Source organism: Pongo pygmaeus, chromosome 3, assembly GCF_028885625.2.
Source record: "Pongo pygmaeus isolate AG05252 chromosome 3, NHGRI_mPonPyg2-v2.0_pri, whole genome shotgun sequence".
NCBI classification, from domain to species: domain Eukaryota; kingdom Metazoa; phylum Chordata; class Mammalia; order Primates; family Hominidae; genus Pongo; species Pongo pygmaeus.
The window spans coordinates 110,986,022-111,002,349 of record NC_072376.2 but is presented as its reverse complement, the minus strand read 5'-3'; the positions used below and the strand labels follow the sequence as shown (position 1 = coordinate 111,002,349).

Genomic DNA, 16,328 nt, shown 5'->3' with positions numbered 1-16,328 from the left:
TACACCACCACCCCCACCGCCCCACTGTGCCATCCATGGAGGTTTTGTGCATATATATCACAGACTTGGATTCCATTCCCTAAGATATCTTTAGGACTAAGGTAGGTATATATATATTTTTTCTTCTAAGGGATTCCTTCCCACCGTTTTAATGCACATAGTAAGTGGGGAGCTGTGCTGGCCGTTGGTTTGGAGAAACCAGGCAAAAGCACAGTGACTGTGGCCTGTCCAGATTAAGTCTGTTAAGCAGTAGGTTTTGCTAAATATGGAGAAACAGTAAAGGGTAAAGCTTCTTTGTCCTTAGCTGGTACAAAGTTCTCCTTTGTAATTTTTAGATGTGGTGTGGTTGGCGTGATCACTGTCTGAGTGAATGTTTGTAGAGGAGAGATTTCGCCAGGGGGTTCATTGGTATTTAAAGTTAAAATAGAGAATGAAAAGTGAAAGCCTTTGCATTGGAGACTCCTTTCAAAGGAGAAGAAGATGGCATGTGCCGTTTATGTATCTTATATAGGGTTGTTGAATGTAGCCAAATGTGCCTGTCAGCATGGAGCTTGGCACTCTGGTGGGCGTCTGAATCATAGCTCTCTATACGAAGCATCCATTCCCCTTTCTAAGAACAGAGAAAGGATCCAAAGCACCCACCTTCATTTGCTGAGGAAGGATGGGGATGGTGGAGATTTCTAGAGAACAGTTGTAGTGTAATATTTCCTGTTACCACAGTTATTCCCTATTGACACATCATCATCCAGGGACATTCTCATTAAAAAAAAAAAAAAAAAAAAAAAAGCATATCCAAGAAGTAGCCCAATAGTCATGTAATGTGTGATTCTCTTCCCCAGCATTTCTGCCACATCATCCTCCAGCGTCTTTTCTTAAACATCCCTGAGAAGAGGGTACACGGTGTGCCCCACCCAGGGCAGCCCATTTCTGAGCAGCTCTGTCTCAGAGAAACTTTTGGAGGCTATTAAACCTGAAAATTAGCATGACTTATTCTAACAAGGAAAACCAAGGGGTACCTGGTCTTACAGATAAGTTCGCAAGCAGCTGGTTCTATCTTGTGGATACATGGGACCACAGTGGCTGTAGCTAGTTTCCTAAGACTCCATCTGCCTTATCTGCCAGATCCCTCCTTTCCCACACACACACACACACACACACACACACACACACACACACACACACACAGTCTCTCTCTCTCTGGCTCTCTCCCTCCCTCTCTCATACACACACAACCAAATGCTTCATTCTTCACCTAGTCAGAAACCTGGGGAGCCCCCAGGAGAGCTCTGTCCCTGATTGCCACCTGCCAACCTGCCAGTCTTCTTGGCTTGAGGCATCTCAGTGCTCCAGTGCTCAGCTCACCTTGCCAGCTTTCGTGTAGCCTGATTGGGTCCTGGTCATACTCATCTGTTGCCACTATTTCATCAGTTTTGGCCTCCATGCCCCAAAATGTGGGATCCTTTTTTTTTTTTTTTAGGTGGAGTTTCACTCTTGTTGCCCAGGCTGGAGTGCAATGGTGTGATCTCGGCTCACTGCAACCTCTGCCTCCTGGATTCAAGCAATTCTCCTGCCTCAGCCTCCCGAGTAGCTGGGATTACAGGAGCCTACCACCGTGCCTGGCTAATTTTTTTATTTTTAGTAGAGATGGGGTTTCACCATGTTGGCCAGGCTGGTCTCAAACTCCCGACCTCAGGTGATCCACCCGCCTCGGCCTCCCAAAGTGCTGGGATTACAGGCATGAGTCACCATGCCTGGCTGGGATCCTCTGAATTGTATTTTTTTTTTTTTTTTTTTTTAGTAGAGATGGGGTTTCACCATGTTGGCCAGGCTGGTCTTGAACTCAGGACCTCAAGTGATCCACCTGGCTCAGCCTCCCAGAGTGCTGGGATTACAGGCATGAGCCACTGCACCTGCTCAGTCCCCTTAATTGTGATTTACTTTAGTATAGTTTCATTTATAGTGGTGGCCCCTTTAATATAGTTTATCATTTCTTATAGTTGAAGAGTCCAGTGTTAACTGAACAGGCAGAAAACTACACATTTCTCTAAATCAGCACCTTAATTTATAAAGTCTCATGTTGGAAATGAAGAGAATTGTGTTGTTGCTTGGCTTTTAAGACTTGGAAAATATCTTAAATGGCCTCTCTCCATTTAGGACAAACAATAAAAACTCACCTGGAATAATCTTCGAACAGGAGGTATGAGATAAGTAGTAAGTAAACGTCCACAGGACTCCAAATAGCTCTAAAGATCTGATTCCCCTAGGAGAATTGCTGAGGGAAAATCTAGGAACTAAGATACTGCAAAATGGAAATAGACCTTCTTGGTTGACCGAGGCTCTAGGGTGAAGCCTGTGAGTCAGTCTCTGCACCTTTGGAAATAGAGGAAATTAGCTCAACAGGGCCTGGGGCATGTAGGTGTCTGCCAAATATTTTATATGAATTGAATTTGGACTCAATTTTTGGTGTGTATATTATGTAACATGAAGAGAAAATTTACCAGGGGAACTGGAAAATGCACTTAACCTTTATGGAGGTGAGAACAAAAACTGAATTAAAATCTTTCCCTGACTTGGTGTTTCCTGTGTATGCTCATGCATGCTAGCTATAATTTTGTCATTTCTGTACTGTGATAATTCATAATTCATATTTACGTGCTTAAGGTGGGGCCTAATACAGGGTAGGGAGTTATTTACACTGTAGGGTAGGCATTGAGCAGAAGTGGTGTGATATTTTTTCTGTTCATTTTTCTAGATTGGGGAAAGTTTAAACTGAAATTATTGGCATCACTGATGATAATTAAGAACTGTTTAAATTCCATTTCTGGCGAATTCATGAAGGATATATAACCAGGAACTCTAGGGAAACCTGAAGGGCTGAGCTGGAGGGTCTAGAATTGGGGCCTTAACCTGGGAGTCCAAAAACTTTGCTAAACACTTATTTCCACCTTCCACTCCTCCTCCCGTGCCCACCCTCACAGAGCAGTACTTGGCACCCTAGACAAATACTGCCAGATCTACAGACATCTAATGTCTACAGATAACCACTCCCTGCCTAGCCTTCCTAATCACATAAGACTGGGACATCTTTGAAGGCAAGGGGTATGTTCTTACTCATCCTTGTTTCTGCAAAGCCCACCTACCTCAGGGCCTGACTCATTGTGGGTCATTCAGTAGATGTTTGCTGAATGAATAAACGTTTTTTGTCTTTTGTTCTTTTAATGAGTAACTGCTGTTTCCTTTGCACCCCTCCCCAATACATTTTTCTCTTGGCTGGCAGCTCCTTGTCTGCTTGCTGAAGATAGAACCGCAGACCACCTGAGCAGCCCCTGCCTCCTCAGCTGCTCACTGTTCTGCATGTGGCCTTCAGGACCTCTGCCCAGCAGTTGTGGCCCCATATCACCCTCTCTGCTGTTGTCACCAGAAATTTACCCGCAGTGTACCCTCTGGTCCTTCACAGCTCATTTCTCATAATCTATTTTAACAACAAAGTTTGAGAAGGTTAAGAATACAGGATGGTAGGAGGTGGAAAAAACAGTGGGCGTGAGCAGTAAGTCGATATGACTAAGCTGAGACTCTTCTGAGTCTTCTAGATGGAAGGGGAATTTCTCCAGAGTTACGGGCAGTTACCACATTGCCTCATGGTCTTGAGCCCCTCTTTTAAAACTCTTGTTGTATACATTAAGCGGAAGTCTCCCCTTGGCTGCATTTTGATGTCACTTAAAATGTTGCTGGGGCCCATGCTTCCTAGAGGAAGGCAAGCACAGCTAGCATTCCCAGGAAAGCCCTCAACTCAGGGGTTTCATTTTGTTTTTATGATGGGAAATAACTTTCATTTTGCGGTCACTGCCCACCCCACTACTTCCTATTTGACCCCTTCATCTAAGATGAACACATCTGTTATTTTACCCTGTATAGCAGGTGCAAAAGAGAATTAAAATGGTGTCTGAATCCATAAAAGGAATATATTGCATAGAGAGTCAAGGCCACAGTAACAAATGACAGGCGATCTTGAAATATTGGAATAATCTATCTTTCAAGTTACAGAAGCTTACTAGAGATAGGGGCAGGTCATTGTTAAAAGCATCTGGCAATACATTAATCATGAGAAATTAATTAGGCCTTAATGTGGGTCTAATGAGAAATTCTTACTATCCATGTTTGCTTATGGGCTTTGTTGGTTAATTATCAAATGGAACACTAGAGACCCTAAAATGTGATTATGAAATGATTTTTAAAAGTCCTTTCTTGGAGTGTAATATTCTATTAATGAATCAGCAGAAACTGAAGATTATCTGCTTTGGAGATGTGTAACAATCCAGTGTAATTACAAACCTGTTTAGAGAGGAACCATTTAGCTATATATGATCAAAATAGCCCTTATAACTGTTCTCTGTGTATGTGTCTTTTGTCTTAGTTTTCTGTGTTCCTGGGAATTATTTTCTTCCTGGAGCTCACTGCCGGAGTTCTAGCATTTGTTTTCAAAGACTGGATCAAAGACCAGCTGTATTTCTTTATAAACAACAACATCAGAGCATATCGGGATGACATTGATTTGCAAAACCTCATAGACTTCACCCAGGAATATGTAAGTTTAAAGTGGTTTGTTTTCAGGTTGAAAGTTCTCTGAATGATGACCCCAGTGAATTTCATCCCTCCTGGTTTCTGCATCTGCCAGCTGGAAACTACCTGACTATTCTGCATGGGTGTTTGTTGTTTGTTTATTATTTTCCGACTTGCTCTGTGACTTACAGGATTTGTATTCTAAATGGAAATGTCCTATTTTCACTTGTTTCAACTTAAGTTAGAGGAACAAAGAAGAAAATGCTTGAGCAAAACGTTATAATCATGGCTGTCCTTTCCTATTTGCATTTGAGGAACATTGTTTTGCTCCAGGTTTAAAGTTTTCTTTGGTTATTAAATATGGATTCTTTCTTATCCCTTGCCCCCTTTTTTGGTAATCCTTGATATTTCACAGCTCATAATAATCTACTTACCAACAGAATAATTTGCCACAAAGTTCCTAAAATGTGCCTATCCAAATATTATTATTGCACATGTAGTTAAAAGCAAAAGCTTAGAAACTCCTAAGTCCTAGTGGCTTCTAACAAGTGAAGAATCTGTGCGGTGGAATCCGGGCCACTCCCTCCGATCCCTGAGCATTGGAGTCCAGGCCACTCCCTCCGGTCTCTGAGCATGCCTGTGAAATGGCTCTTTCAGTGCCAGCGAAGCAGCAGATGTCCCGTTTCACTCAGAATGCGAGGGACCAAAAGACACAGGTCTAGTGCCAAAATCTGATAAGGGACCCTGGGCTCACAGGACCCTGACCTATTTCCCCAATAGCAAAATGAAAATAATACTAGCTACTGTCTAACTCACAGGGATATTATGACACTAATGAGACATACATGTTTTTATATTAGGCTAAGGTGTTAGGGTCCTACCAACTTGCAGGTCTTTATATACCTGCACTGAAAAGTCGGGTAGGCTGAGCCTGGACTTGGACAGCGGTGTCTGTGGCATTCATGTATATGGCAGGACCGGAGGGCAAGCAGAAGCACAGTGAACGGTAGCCTTCTTGGGGTTGGATAGTTTTCTGCCTGTGATGAAGGGAGGCACCAGCCATGTCGACACTCTTTATGAGGGAGGCCATCCCCTTCCTTAGGCACTCAGGACTGAGCCGGGTTATGTGGTTTTGTTCAGTGGCAGCAGCATTTCGTCCTGGAGTAAGCTGTACCTTAAGTGGGAAATTAAGCCCTGATTCATGTCCTCAGCCAACTTCACTGTTTTATTAGGTCCTAATGGGTGCAGGCTCCCTAATAATCCCTTTCCTGGCATCATTCCTGACTGGTTTGCATGACACATTGGTGGAGCTTTGTGGACACACCTCGAAATGCACGACCCAAGCCCTGGAAGGACCATGTTGTCTTTGGATGCTGTGTGCTTTATACGGAAATACTACAGTTTCATGTGATTTTCTTTTTGCATCACGGAATGTAATGTTTAGAAGTAGCTATTGGTCCAGAAAGTCTTCAAATGGTTGAGGCTTGATATTTATTTAACTCAGAGAAGTAGAGAAAGTGCATCCCAGGGAAGTGAGGAAGGGGCTTGTGTAGTAGCCTTTGACTCAGGCCCCATTTAAGACCCACTGAATTTAACTGCTTGTTTTAATATATTTTAATTGGAAGACAGACTTTTTAAAGTTGAAAATGTAAAACACATGCACTTGTTTTTAAACAAACTCAGAGTAGAAACAAATATGATGAAAAGTTAACCTCTAAAATTTTTGGTGGTAATGGATATATCAACTATATAGCCATTGATTGTGATGATGTTTTTGTGACGTATACAGATGTCAAAATTTATCAAATTGTATACTTTAAAATATGCAATTTATTTTATGTCAGTTATACCTCCATTATTGCGGGATCTGGCCAGCAGCCTGCAATGCAACAGGGCTCTCTCTGTTCCCAGGCGGATCGGCAGGTTGAGAAATAATAGACACACACAAGATAGTGAAAGCTGGGTCCAGGGGGGTCACCGCCTTCTGGTTCTGCAGTGCCAACAATGCACTGGATATACCAGGATTTATTATTAAGTTTAGTGAAGGCGAGGGTAGGTTAGTGAGAGATTTAGGATCATTTGATTATGAGGTGAGATGGGCACATGGGTATGAAGTAATTCTTTAACATAACATCTGTATGCAGAAGTACGGTATACAGGGATAAGAATTTACAATATAGTGTGTGCATCAGTAATTTCTAACAGAGCCTTAAAACAGAAACACAGTCTTTCCATAACCTATGATTAGCACGATATTAATCAGCAGTAACAGGTGCAGCAAAAGCCGGTTACAAACAATCCATAGAAATGGGACGTGAAGCTAGACAACCGGTTAGACCAAAAATTCTCAGAAGGGAGTATGCCTTAACCCTAAAGAGGCCTAGAAGAGCCGTGGCAAGAGGAGGGCATTTATAGCCCTGTCTTATCCATATGGACAGGTGCCCCTCATGTGTCTGTTTATAGGCTGTCCACAAGGGTTGCATTCTATTCCCAGAGCTATGAACATCTGCTTTTTTGGGATAGGAATCTTGGTGATGTGAAACCTGCCTGACAGCACGTCCATTCATAGGCTCTCTGCAGGGGGAAGCACATAACACACTGTTGGCTCATTCTGGCAGTCCAACCTGGCATTGTCTTTACACAATCCTGCATGCAGTTTTGTATTTACAATAATCAGGAGCATTTCATCTTTTATTCCGTAGCAGTAGTTTTGGGGGGTCTCCCTGCGCTCCATAAAACAAAACAGATCTTTAAAAAACTATTGGAATGTAGAGATCAAAACTTTGAAAAAGTAAGCCTATAGGTAGCCCACCGATAACCCCAGTTGCCTCCTTCAGTCACTACCACTGTTGTTAGTGTCTTATTTACCCTTCTAGAATGTTCTTATTTCTCTTTCTGGAATGACATGCCCAAGTGAAACAGATCTTGTTCTAACTGAGCCCTGTTGTACAGCTGCTCTGCCCTTCTTCCACCTAACAACACAGGTCTCATCAGTTGTTTAAATCAAGTGCCAACACATCCCTACAAACCTTCAGCCCTAATTAATTTGGAAGATTTTATATGGGCCATGTAGGTTCAGTTTGGCTTAAAAATAAAGTCTGGGACAGAAAGGAAGGTCAGAGCTGGCAGAAGCTGGGTGTCGTTCGGCGGGTGTGAGTGTAGGCACCTGCTTGCCTCCAAGTTGGGATGTTCTAATTCTTTCCTGTTTGCTCTAGTGGCAGTGCTGTGGGGCTTTTGGAGCTGACGATTGGAACCTAAATATTTACTTCAATTGCACAGATTCCAATGCAAGTCGAGAGCGATGTGGCGTTCCATTCTCCTGCTGCACTAAAGATCCCGCAGTAAGTGAATGCCAGCGAACTATTGGCCTACTCTGTGCATCATGCTGAGAGTGTGCATGGGACAAGCAGAGTGATTTTTTGGTTGAAACCTCTTCTTACCTGGTTACTCCTATTTGTACCTCCTGTAGGGGGTTATAGTGCTCAAATCTTCCTAGTAGGAGTAATAATTGCTGGCATTAATTTAGCAGTGTGTGCTGGTTCCTATTCTAAGCCTTTATGTGTGTTGGCTCATTTAAGTTGGGCACATTCCTACTGGCAGTTACCACCATTACCCTCCCTTTTCAGGGGAAGAAATCAAGGCACATGAGGTATAAGTGACTTTCCCAAGCTTGCACTGCTAGCAGGCAATGGAGTGGAATATGAGACCCAGGCAACCTGCCTGTATCATCTGTTAGCCTTTCTTTATGAGAAGGGCAGGCTTATATGAGAGCTGTCTGCATTGGTTTGGGTTTGTAACCCTTTTCTTTTTGGCTTAGTTCTAGGGGAACTATTAGGAGTAGGAGGAGAGTTCGAGACAAGTTAGGGCTGGACTGCTGTGTAGGAAGACCACAGCTGCCCGGACTCCTGAATGTCATCATGACTATAGTCATGCAGTTTGCATTTTATTATAAAAAAGAATAAAATATAAAATCTATTTGTAAATCACTCACCTTTGCCACAGGTTTGATTATATTTTGGGTCAAATCGTGCCTGGTATATAGAATGACTTAAAATGCAGTTCTTAAGCCAGGCATAGTAGTTCATACCTGTAATCCCAGCACTGTGGCAGGCTGAGGTGGGAGGATCCCTTGAGCCCAGGAGTTAAAGACCAGCCTGAGCAACATAGTGAGACCCCATCTCTATAAAAAAATTTAAAAATTAGCCATGTGTGGTGGCACACGCCTGTGGTCCCATCTACTCTGGAGGCTGAAATAGGAGGATCACTTCAGCCCAGGAGTTTAAGGCTGCAGTGAGCCATGATCATGCCACTGCCCTCCATCCTGGTGACAGAGTGAGACCACATTTCCACATTTCTCAAAAAAAAAAAAAAAAAAAGGTAACTCTCTAGTGTTAGAATGACAAACATGAGAGGTTACTCCATGCATCTCTGTGTGCTCCTAGCTGCAGAGCCCTTCTGGGATTCCTCAACTGTTCTCTGGCCCTGCAGTCTCCAGATGTACTCCCCAAGGCTCGCCCTTACCCCCCAGAAGCAGAGTCGAGTGGGTGCTGATGAGCTCAGTGGGGATGCTCCTTCTTATGATGGAGGCTGTGGGGCTCTTAAAAGGAGCTATGGTCTTGGAGTGGAAAAGCAGAACTTCCCTGTGGGCTGCCCCCAGGGGACCACCTCAGCTGTTTCTCTTGGTCTGAAAGAGGAGACAAAGTAAGGACTGTGCTGCCCCGCCAGCTGCCCTTCCCACCAGCTCAAACCTCCTCTCCCTTCTGAGGAGAGCCACATGGCAGCAGAGTGCCCACTCAGAGCTTGAGGGGCTCATCCTGGTGGCCTTGCACTGGCCAGCGGGTGCCACACAGTGCGCCTCCTGTCGCCAGTTCCTGTCCCACATTAACACTCCCTTGTTAGAATTCTGTATTCTCAAGAAGCATTAATGCTTCCCCTTTCACCTACAGATCCTCTGGGCAGAGCTAGCTCATTCCTTGCGCCCTAAGCTAATAAAATCTGCCCCACACCCCACAGAGGAGGAAAATAAACAACCCAAACAAGTGGAACCATGTTTCTGATCAGACCCTGTGAGACATCAGGTTGTCCGTGTGATTATGTGGTCGGGGCATTGTTTTGTTTTTTAATTATTAAAAGCTCATTGAAAAACAATTTAAGTAACAGAAGTACATAGATTAAAAAGTAGCAGTCCATCCAAAAGAGCATACATGAAGATTTACTGTGCCCTTTATGTTTTTTATCTGTGTCTCCATTTCCCTAAATCCCATAAGCTTCTTGAGGTTGGCACCACTTTGAATCTTGAGCCTCCTGTGTGATAGACTTGCTGTCTTTTCTGATATTCCCCAAGCCTTAGTTTTCCTTATTTGTAAAATAGGGCATATTTTAATACCTACTTCTGAAGATTGTCACAGTAATGACATGGGATCATGTATATAAAGTGTTTAACGCAGTGCTGCAGTCTTTGTGCCCAGATACACATTTTGTTACTAATGTATAACAGAAGTCGTCTGCTCATTTCTAGGTGGGCTTTCTGTCTGAGTAAATTTCACTTTTCTCTTTCCTTTCTTCACCAGGAAGATGTCATCAACACTCAGTGTGGCTATGATGCCAGGCAAAAACCAGTAAGTGTTGTTGTTACTGTGCTAAGCAACAACATGTTGTTGCTTAGCACAAAGGGTGTTGGAGGAGCTTTGGCCTGTGCCTGGTGCTCTATCTGTGACAATGTGCTCTCCTCTTCCCTTGTGAAGGAAGTTGACCAGCAGATTGTAATCTACACAAAAGGCTGTGTGCCCCAGTTTGAGAAGTGGTTGCAGGACAATTTAACCATCGTTGCTGGTATTTTCATAGGCATTGCATTGCTGCAGGTAAGATCAGGGTCCTTTATGGATATCAAAGGAAAATAATGCCCTGGGAGAGCCCTTGCCAGGATCGGAGCTTTGCTTAAAAACCTTGGTCGTCATAGTTTTTAAGACACATTTGAGGGCTGAGGAACAGACCTAAACGATTTGGTTTGTGTTTTATTTTATTTATTTATTTATTTATTTTAGTTATTAATTTTTTTTTGAGATGGAGTCTTGCTCTGTCGCCCAGGCTGGAGTGCAGTGGCGCGATCTCGACTCACTGCAAGCTCCGCCCCCTGGGTTCACGTCATTCTCCTGCCTCAGCCTCCTGAGTAGCTGGGACTACGGGTGCCCGCCACTACGCCTGGCTAATTTTTTTGTATTTTTAATAGAGACGGGGTTTCACCGTGTTAGCTAGGATGGTCTCGATCTCCTGACCTGGTGATCCGCCCGCCTCGGCCTCCCAAAGTGCTGGGATTACAGGCGTGATCCACCGTGCCCAGCCTGATTTGTGTTTTATTAAAGCTCTGAGTTTAGATGCTACTGTCATGAAATACTTTAGGAAACCTTGTCTTTTTCTAAGATGGAGACATTAATTAGATCAGTAGTTGCCTGCTGGCATTCCATCGTTTACATGGGCTCAATAATACTGCATTGTGGCAACTGAGTCAAACATGCATACTTAGAAGTAGATCTCAGTGGTGACGTTAAGTTTTTGGGAAGTTTCACAGAGATGTCATAACCCTTTCTCTCCCTAAACTACCTTGCCAAAGTGCTAGTGAAGGAAGGGAGCACCCACTTTTCCTCCTGGCCAGTCTTAAGAGCTGGACTCTTCATGTTGTTGGTGTGATACTTTCCAAAGAGCACATAGTTGAAACAAATTAAAGAAGACCTAAGTAAATATAAAGATATCCTGTGTTCACAATTGCAAAACTTCATATTATTAAGGTAACAACACGCGTCAAGTTGATCTACAGATTCAGTGTAATCCCTATCAAAATTGTAACCACCTTTTTAGCAAAAATGGACAAGCTGGTCTTAAAATTCATATGGAAAAGCAAGGGACCCATAATAGCCAAAACAAATTTGCAAAAGTAAAACAAAGTTGGAGAATTCACACTACCCAGTTCAAAACTTAGTGCCAAGCTATATAGTAATCGACATAGTGTGTACTTGAGTAAGATTAGCCATATAGAGAAGTGGAATAAAATTGAAAAATCAAGAAATAAAACCAGGCCAGGTGTGGTAGCTCATGGATGTAATCCCAGCACTTTGAGAGACCAAGGCAGGAGGACGGCTTGAGCCCAGGAGTTCAAGACCAGCCTGAGCAACATAGCAAGACCTTGTCTCTACAAAAAGTAAAAATAAAAAAATTAGCCAAATGTAATGGCACATGCCTGTGGTCCTAGCTACTCAGCAGGCTGAGGTGGGAGGATTGCTTGAGCCCAGAAGGTTGAAGCTGCAGTGAGTTGTGATTATGCAACTGCACTCTAACCTGGGTGACAAAGCAAGACCCTGTCTCAAAAAAATAAGAAAAAATATATATATAATTAAAAAGAAGAAATAAGGCCGGGTGCAGTGGCTCATGCCTGTAATTCCAGAACTTTGGGAGGCCAAGTCAGGTGGATCAGTTGAGCTCAGGAGTTTCAAAACAGCCTGGGCAACATGACAAAACCCTGTCTCTACAAAATATACAAAAGTTAGCTGGGCATGATGGTGCATGCCTGTGGTCCCAGCTACTTGGGGGGCTGAGGAGGGAGGATCACTTGAGCCTGGGAGGTTGCAGTGAGCTGAGATCATGCCATCGCACTCCAGCCTGGGTGACAGAGCAAGATCCTATCTCAAAAAAGAAGAAGAAATAAGCTCGTACGTGTATGGTCAGTTGATTTTTGACAAGGGAACCAAAACCGTTCAATAGGGAAAGAGCAGTCATTTCAACAAATGGTACTGGGAAAACTGGATATGCAAAATAATGAATTTAGACTAACTCACACCGTATGTAAAAATTAACTCAAAGCAAAGACCTAAATATAAGAGCTAATGCTATAGAACTCCAGAAGAAAACATAGGCATAAATATTTGTGACTTTGGATTAAGCAGTGTCTTCTTAGATATGATATCAAAAGCATAAGCAATGAAACAAATGTAAATAAATTGGACTTCAAAATTTAAAACTGTGCTGAAAATGATACCATCAAGAAAGTGAAAAGATAACTCCTAGTATCTAGAAAATATAAAGAACTTTTAAAACTCAACAATAAAAAGACAAACAACTTAAAAATGGGCAGCCAGGCATGGTGACTTGTCCCTGTAATCCCAGCTGCTTGGGAAGCAGAGGCAGGAGCCTGCACTGAGCTATGATCATGCCACTGTACTCCAGCCTGGGCAACAGAGCAAACCCAGTCTCTTAAATTATTAAAAAACAAACAAACAAACAAAAGTACGGGCAGAGGACCTGAACAGACATTTCTCTAAAGATTAAAATGGCTAATAAGCACATGAAAAGATGCCAACGTCAGTAGTCATTAAGGAAATGCAATTCAAAGCCACATATTTCATACTCGTTAAAGTGGTTAGAATAAAAAAGACGGACAATAACAAGTATTGGCAAGGATGTGGAGAAAATGAAACCCTCATATGTTGCTAATGGAAATGAAAATATTGCAGCCTCTTTGGGAAACAATTTAGCAGTTTCTCAGAAGTTAAATATAGTGCTACCATATGAGTCAGCAATTCTACTCCTAGAGGTGTACCCAAAAGAATTGAGAACGTGTTTACCCAAAAACTTGTATGCTCATGTTCATAGCAGAATTATTCATAATTGCCAAAATGTGAGAGCAAAGCAAATACCCATCAACTGAGGAGTGGATAAACAAAATGGGGCATATCCATGCCATGGAATATCATTCAGCCATCAAAAGGAATAAATTAATAGTACCTGTATATGAACCTTGAAAATATTTTGCTACATGAAAAAGACAGTCACAAAAGCCCCATATTATATGATTCCCTTGATAAGAAATGACCAGAAGAGGCAAATCTATGAAGGCAGGAAGTAGAATAGTGGTTGCCAGGTCTGTAGGGATGGTGGGATGGGAATGACTGCTCACAGGTACAGGGTTTCTTTTTGGGGTAATGAAATGTTCTGTGATTAGATAGTGGTGATAATTGCATAGCTTTGTGAATATACTAAAAGCCCCTGAATTATACACATTACAAGGATGCCTTTTACCACATATGAATTACATCTTAAATTTCAAAAATCAACGATTTAAAAAAATGGGACACAGTGGCCAGGGAAAGAAGTTATGAGTGTCACTGTTTGACTCACATTTTCTTCCTTTCTCAGATTTTTGGGATATGCCTGGCCCAGAATTTGGTTAGCGATATCGAAGCTGTCAGGGCGAGCTGGTAGAGTCCCTGCAACCACTGCTGCAAGACACTGGACAGACCCAGCTTTCGGGACCCTCCCGCGTGCCGAACTGATCTTCAAGCTGCACGGACCTAATCACAGATGCAGCCTGCAGTCTCGCCTAATGGAGCTGACATTAGGGGAGTGTAAAACTGGGAAATGCTGCTCACTGACAGAATTAAAAAAAAAAAAAATAACCAGTATGAAAGTCGTTGCGCCGTGAATCTCTACTGTAGCCATGAATTTATGGACAGTTGGATGCTTACCAAAAAAGAAAAAAAGGGAGGGTGGGGGACCCAGATGTACTTGAATGTGCAGAAAATACATTCTTGTCCTCGTCTTCCATAATTGGAGGGCTGGGAGAGGCAGCTTTGCTCTTCGCCACACCTTGGACGGACCACCTTCTGTTCCATGGCCTGAAGGAGTGCATCTCCTCAAAGACTCAGCCCCTCACCTGGGAGGGCAGTGGTTTGTGGGCATCCCTCCATGTACATTTTAGGAATCACTTGCAACTCTCATCTGAAGAAGAAAACAACTCGTCTTTGGGTTCAGATTTTGTGATGGTATTCAGCAAGTCACTTGGGTGAGCACACTTGGTCTATCCTGGAAAGTCTCCTTATAAGAGAAGTTGTGTATTTCATGTGCACTGAGCAAGGGCATTGGAAGACGTCATGAGGCTATATTTTAGCAGGACTGATCGTTTTTCTAAGTAGACCTGAGCTTTGTTTATCAGTGAAATTCAAGGAGAAAATGAGGTTAATGAAGAGGTATCAGTTAAATACCCCCTTCTTCTCACCCTGCCAAAATTAGCAGTTGGATTTTTGGAAACTCTGGAATACTCTGGGTCATTTTGTTTTGTATGTTTGTTGTTTTTCGTCTTCCAAAGGTGAAAGCTATGATACGGTTCCACTTAAATTTTAGTGTTTTCTTACTCAGCTCAAGCATTAATTTTCGATTAAGTCTTAATCTGCATGACCTGTGAATCTGAATCCATCATCTCCCTTTCCTGCCAGCTTTTCTACAAACATTTAAATATGTTATTTGGTCAGCACTTATTTCCTAGGTTCACAGCCCTGGGAGGTTGTGGCATGTCCTCCCAGCCTGGCTGGGAAGAGACCAGCTGTACCATCCAAATGCTTCCCTGGTCTCGATGATCTCTTCCAGAGTCGATCTGAGTGGCCTCTTCTACACCCTCCCCTTCTTTCTCTTTGAATGGAATTACACCCAATTTTGAAACAACATTGACCCAGTCAAAAGCTTCTAATGGTTTCTTTTTCTTCCTCCAGTTTTAGTTTGCTTTTATTAAAAAAAGAAAATAGTGCATGGCCATAGCTCCTTCAGTTCTCTTATTGAAGACTAACCATCAGGATGGTATCAAAGCACAAATACTTTGGAGGGGAATGCGTTGAACTGGGGCAAGTACTCTGTAACACAAAGTGGGAAACCACTTCCTGGTGCTGCCGCTCCTGCCCCCACTTTAGGTGGGAGGGACGAGTTTTGCCCTCTAGATTTTAATCCAGCTGGTGTCCACCGGATGTTGCCCTCCTGGGGAGCAGATATCAGTCTGTGGAACACTGGGAGAACCACAGGCACATTTTTCGGTGCGGACAGATTTGCCAGCACATAACTGGGCAGCCAGCTAGCATACTTTGTGGAAATTAAGTGAGGTTTTCCATTTCAGCCCCATGGTGCATGGTGGTGGCTGATGAATGTGTCAGTCGGCTCAGAGAAAGGACAGAAAGGAAATTATTTTCAAAACTGTGTTCACTGTTTGGGTGTGTGTATGGCTCTGCATGTGTGTGTTTTTGTCTCTGTATAGGTAGATGTGTTCACATCTTACTCCGACTGTAAGGTTGTCTTACTTCATCTCTGCCCCCACCACAGTTGCCATTTTGTAATGTCCTTCCAACATGGAGAAGACACGAGCTCTCCAGTTGGCATCGTTTGTCTTTTTTGTTGATTGCCTCATTCTCCAGTAAACTCCATCTGGCCAGTTGATTCAGAATCAGGCAAGATCCCTGCCCTTTGGCACATCCACTGAAAGGCCAAACAGCAAGTCCGAGTGAGTTTTAAATATTAATCACCCTTTATTTTTTACACTTGAGAGTGATTGTAATAAAGGCTGTCATTAATAAACTTGGTTCTACCTTACATGGAGTTGTGTCTTTCTTCATTACTTCTTTCTTGAAATTGTGAAATTTTCGAATCCAGTGGTTCTCAAACTTTAGCAGGTGTCAGAATCACTGGGAGGATTTGTTAAAACACATGAATGCATTTGCTCCATGCCCATAATTTCTAACTTAGTAGGTCTGGGGTGGGGCTGGAGAATTTGTATTCTTATAAGATCGTAGGTGATGCTGTTTGCGGCTTGTTTGGGAACTACACTTTGAGAAGCATTGCTCTGATCCAGTTTTCTAGGAGGGGAAACAGAAAGGTAAGATTTTGTAGTTGGGAAGGGAAAGGTTCCTTTGTACTTACAAATGCTGACTGACAAGACACAGAGGCCAGAGCCTCGTATG

At 42.9% G+C, this 16,328-nt stretch overlaps 1 protein-coding gene across 5 annotated transcripts in view; it reads left to right on the top strand.

Moving 5' to 3' along the window:
- TSPAN5 (tetraspanin 5) overlaps positions 1-15,960 on the top strand; it is a 180,716-nt gene extending 164,756 nt beyond the window's left edge. For all 5 annotated transcript variants that reach the window (XM_054484300.2, XM_054484302.2, XM_063664566.1 and 2 more), the window contains 5 exons: positions 4,415-4,585; positions 7,776-7,901; positions 10,131-10,178; positions 10,305-10,421; positions 13,747-15,960. In XM_054484300.2, coding sequence (XP_054340275.1) covers positions 4,415-4,585; positions 7,776-7,901; positions 10,131-10,178; positions 10,305-10,421; positions 13,747-13,812 — 528 coding nt within the window. In that variant the 3' untranslated portion in view covers positions 13,813-15,960. The remainder of the gene's footprint in view (positions 1-4,414; positions 4,586-7,775; positions 7,902-10,130; positions 10,179-10,304; positions 10,422-13,746) is intronic.
- The last annotated feature ends 368 nt before the right edge of the window (positions 15,961-16,328 follow it).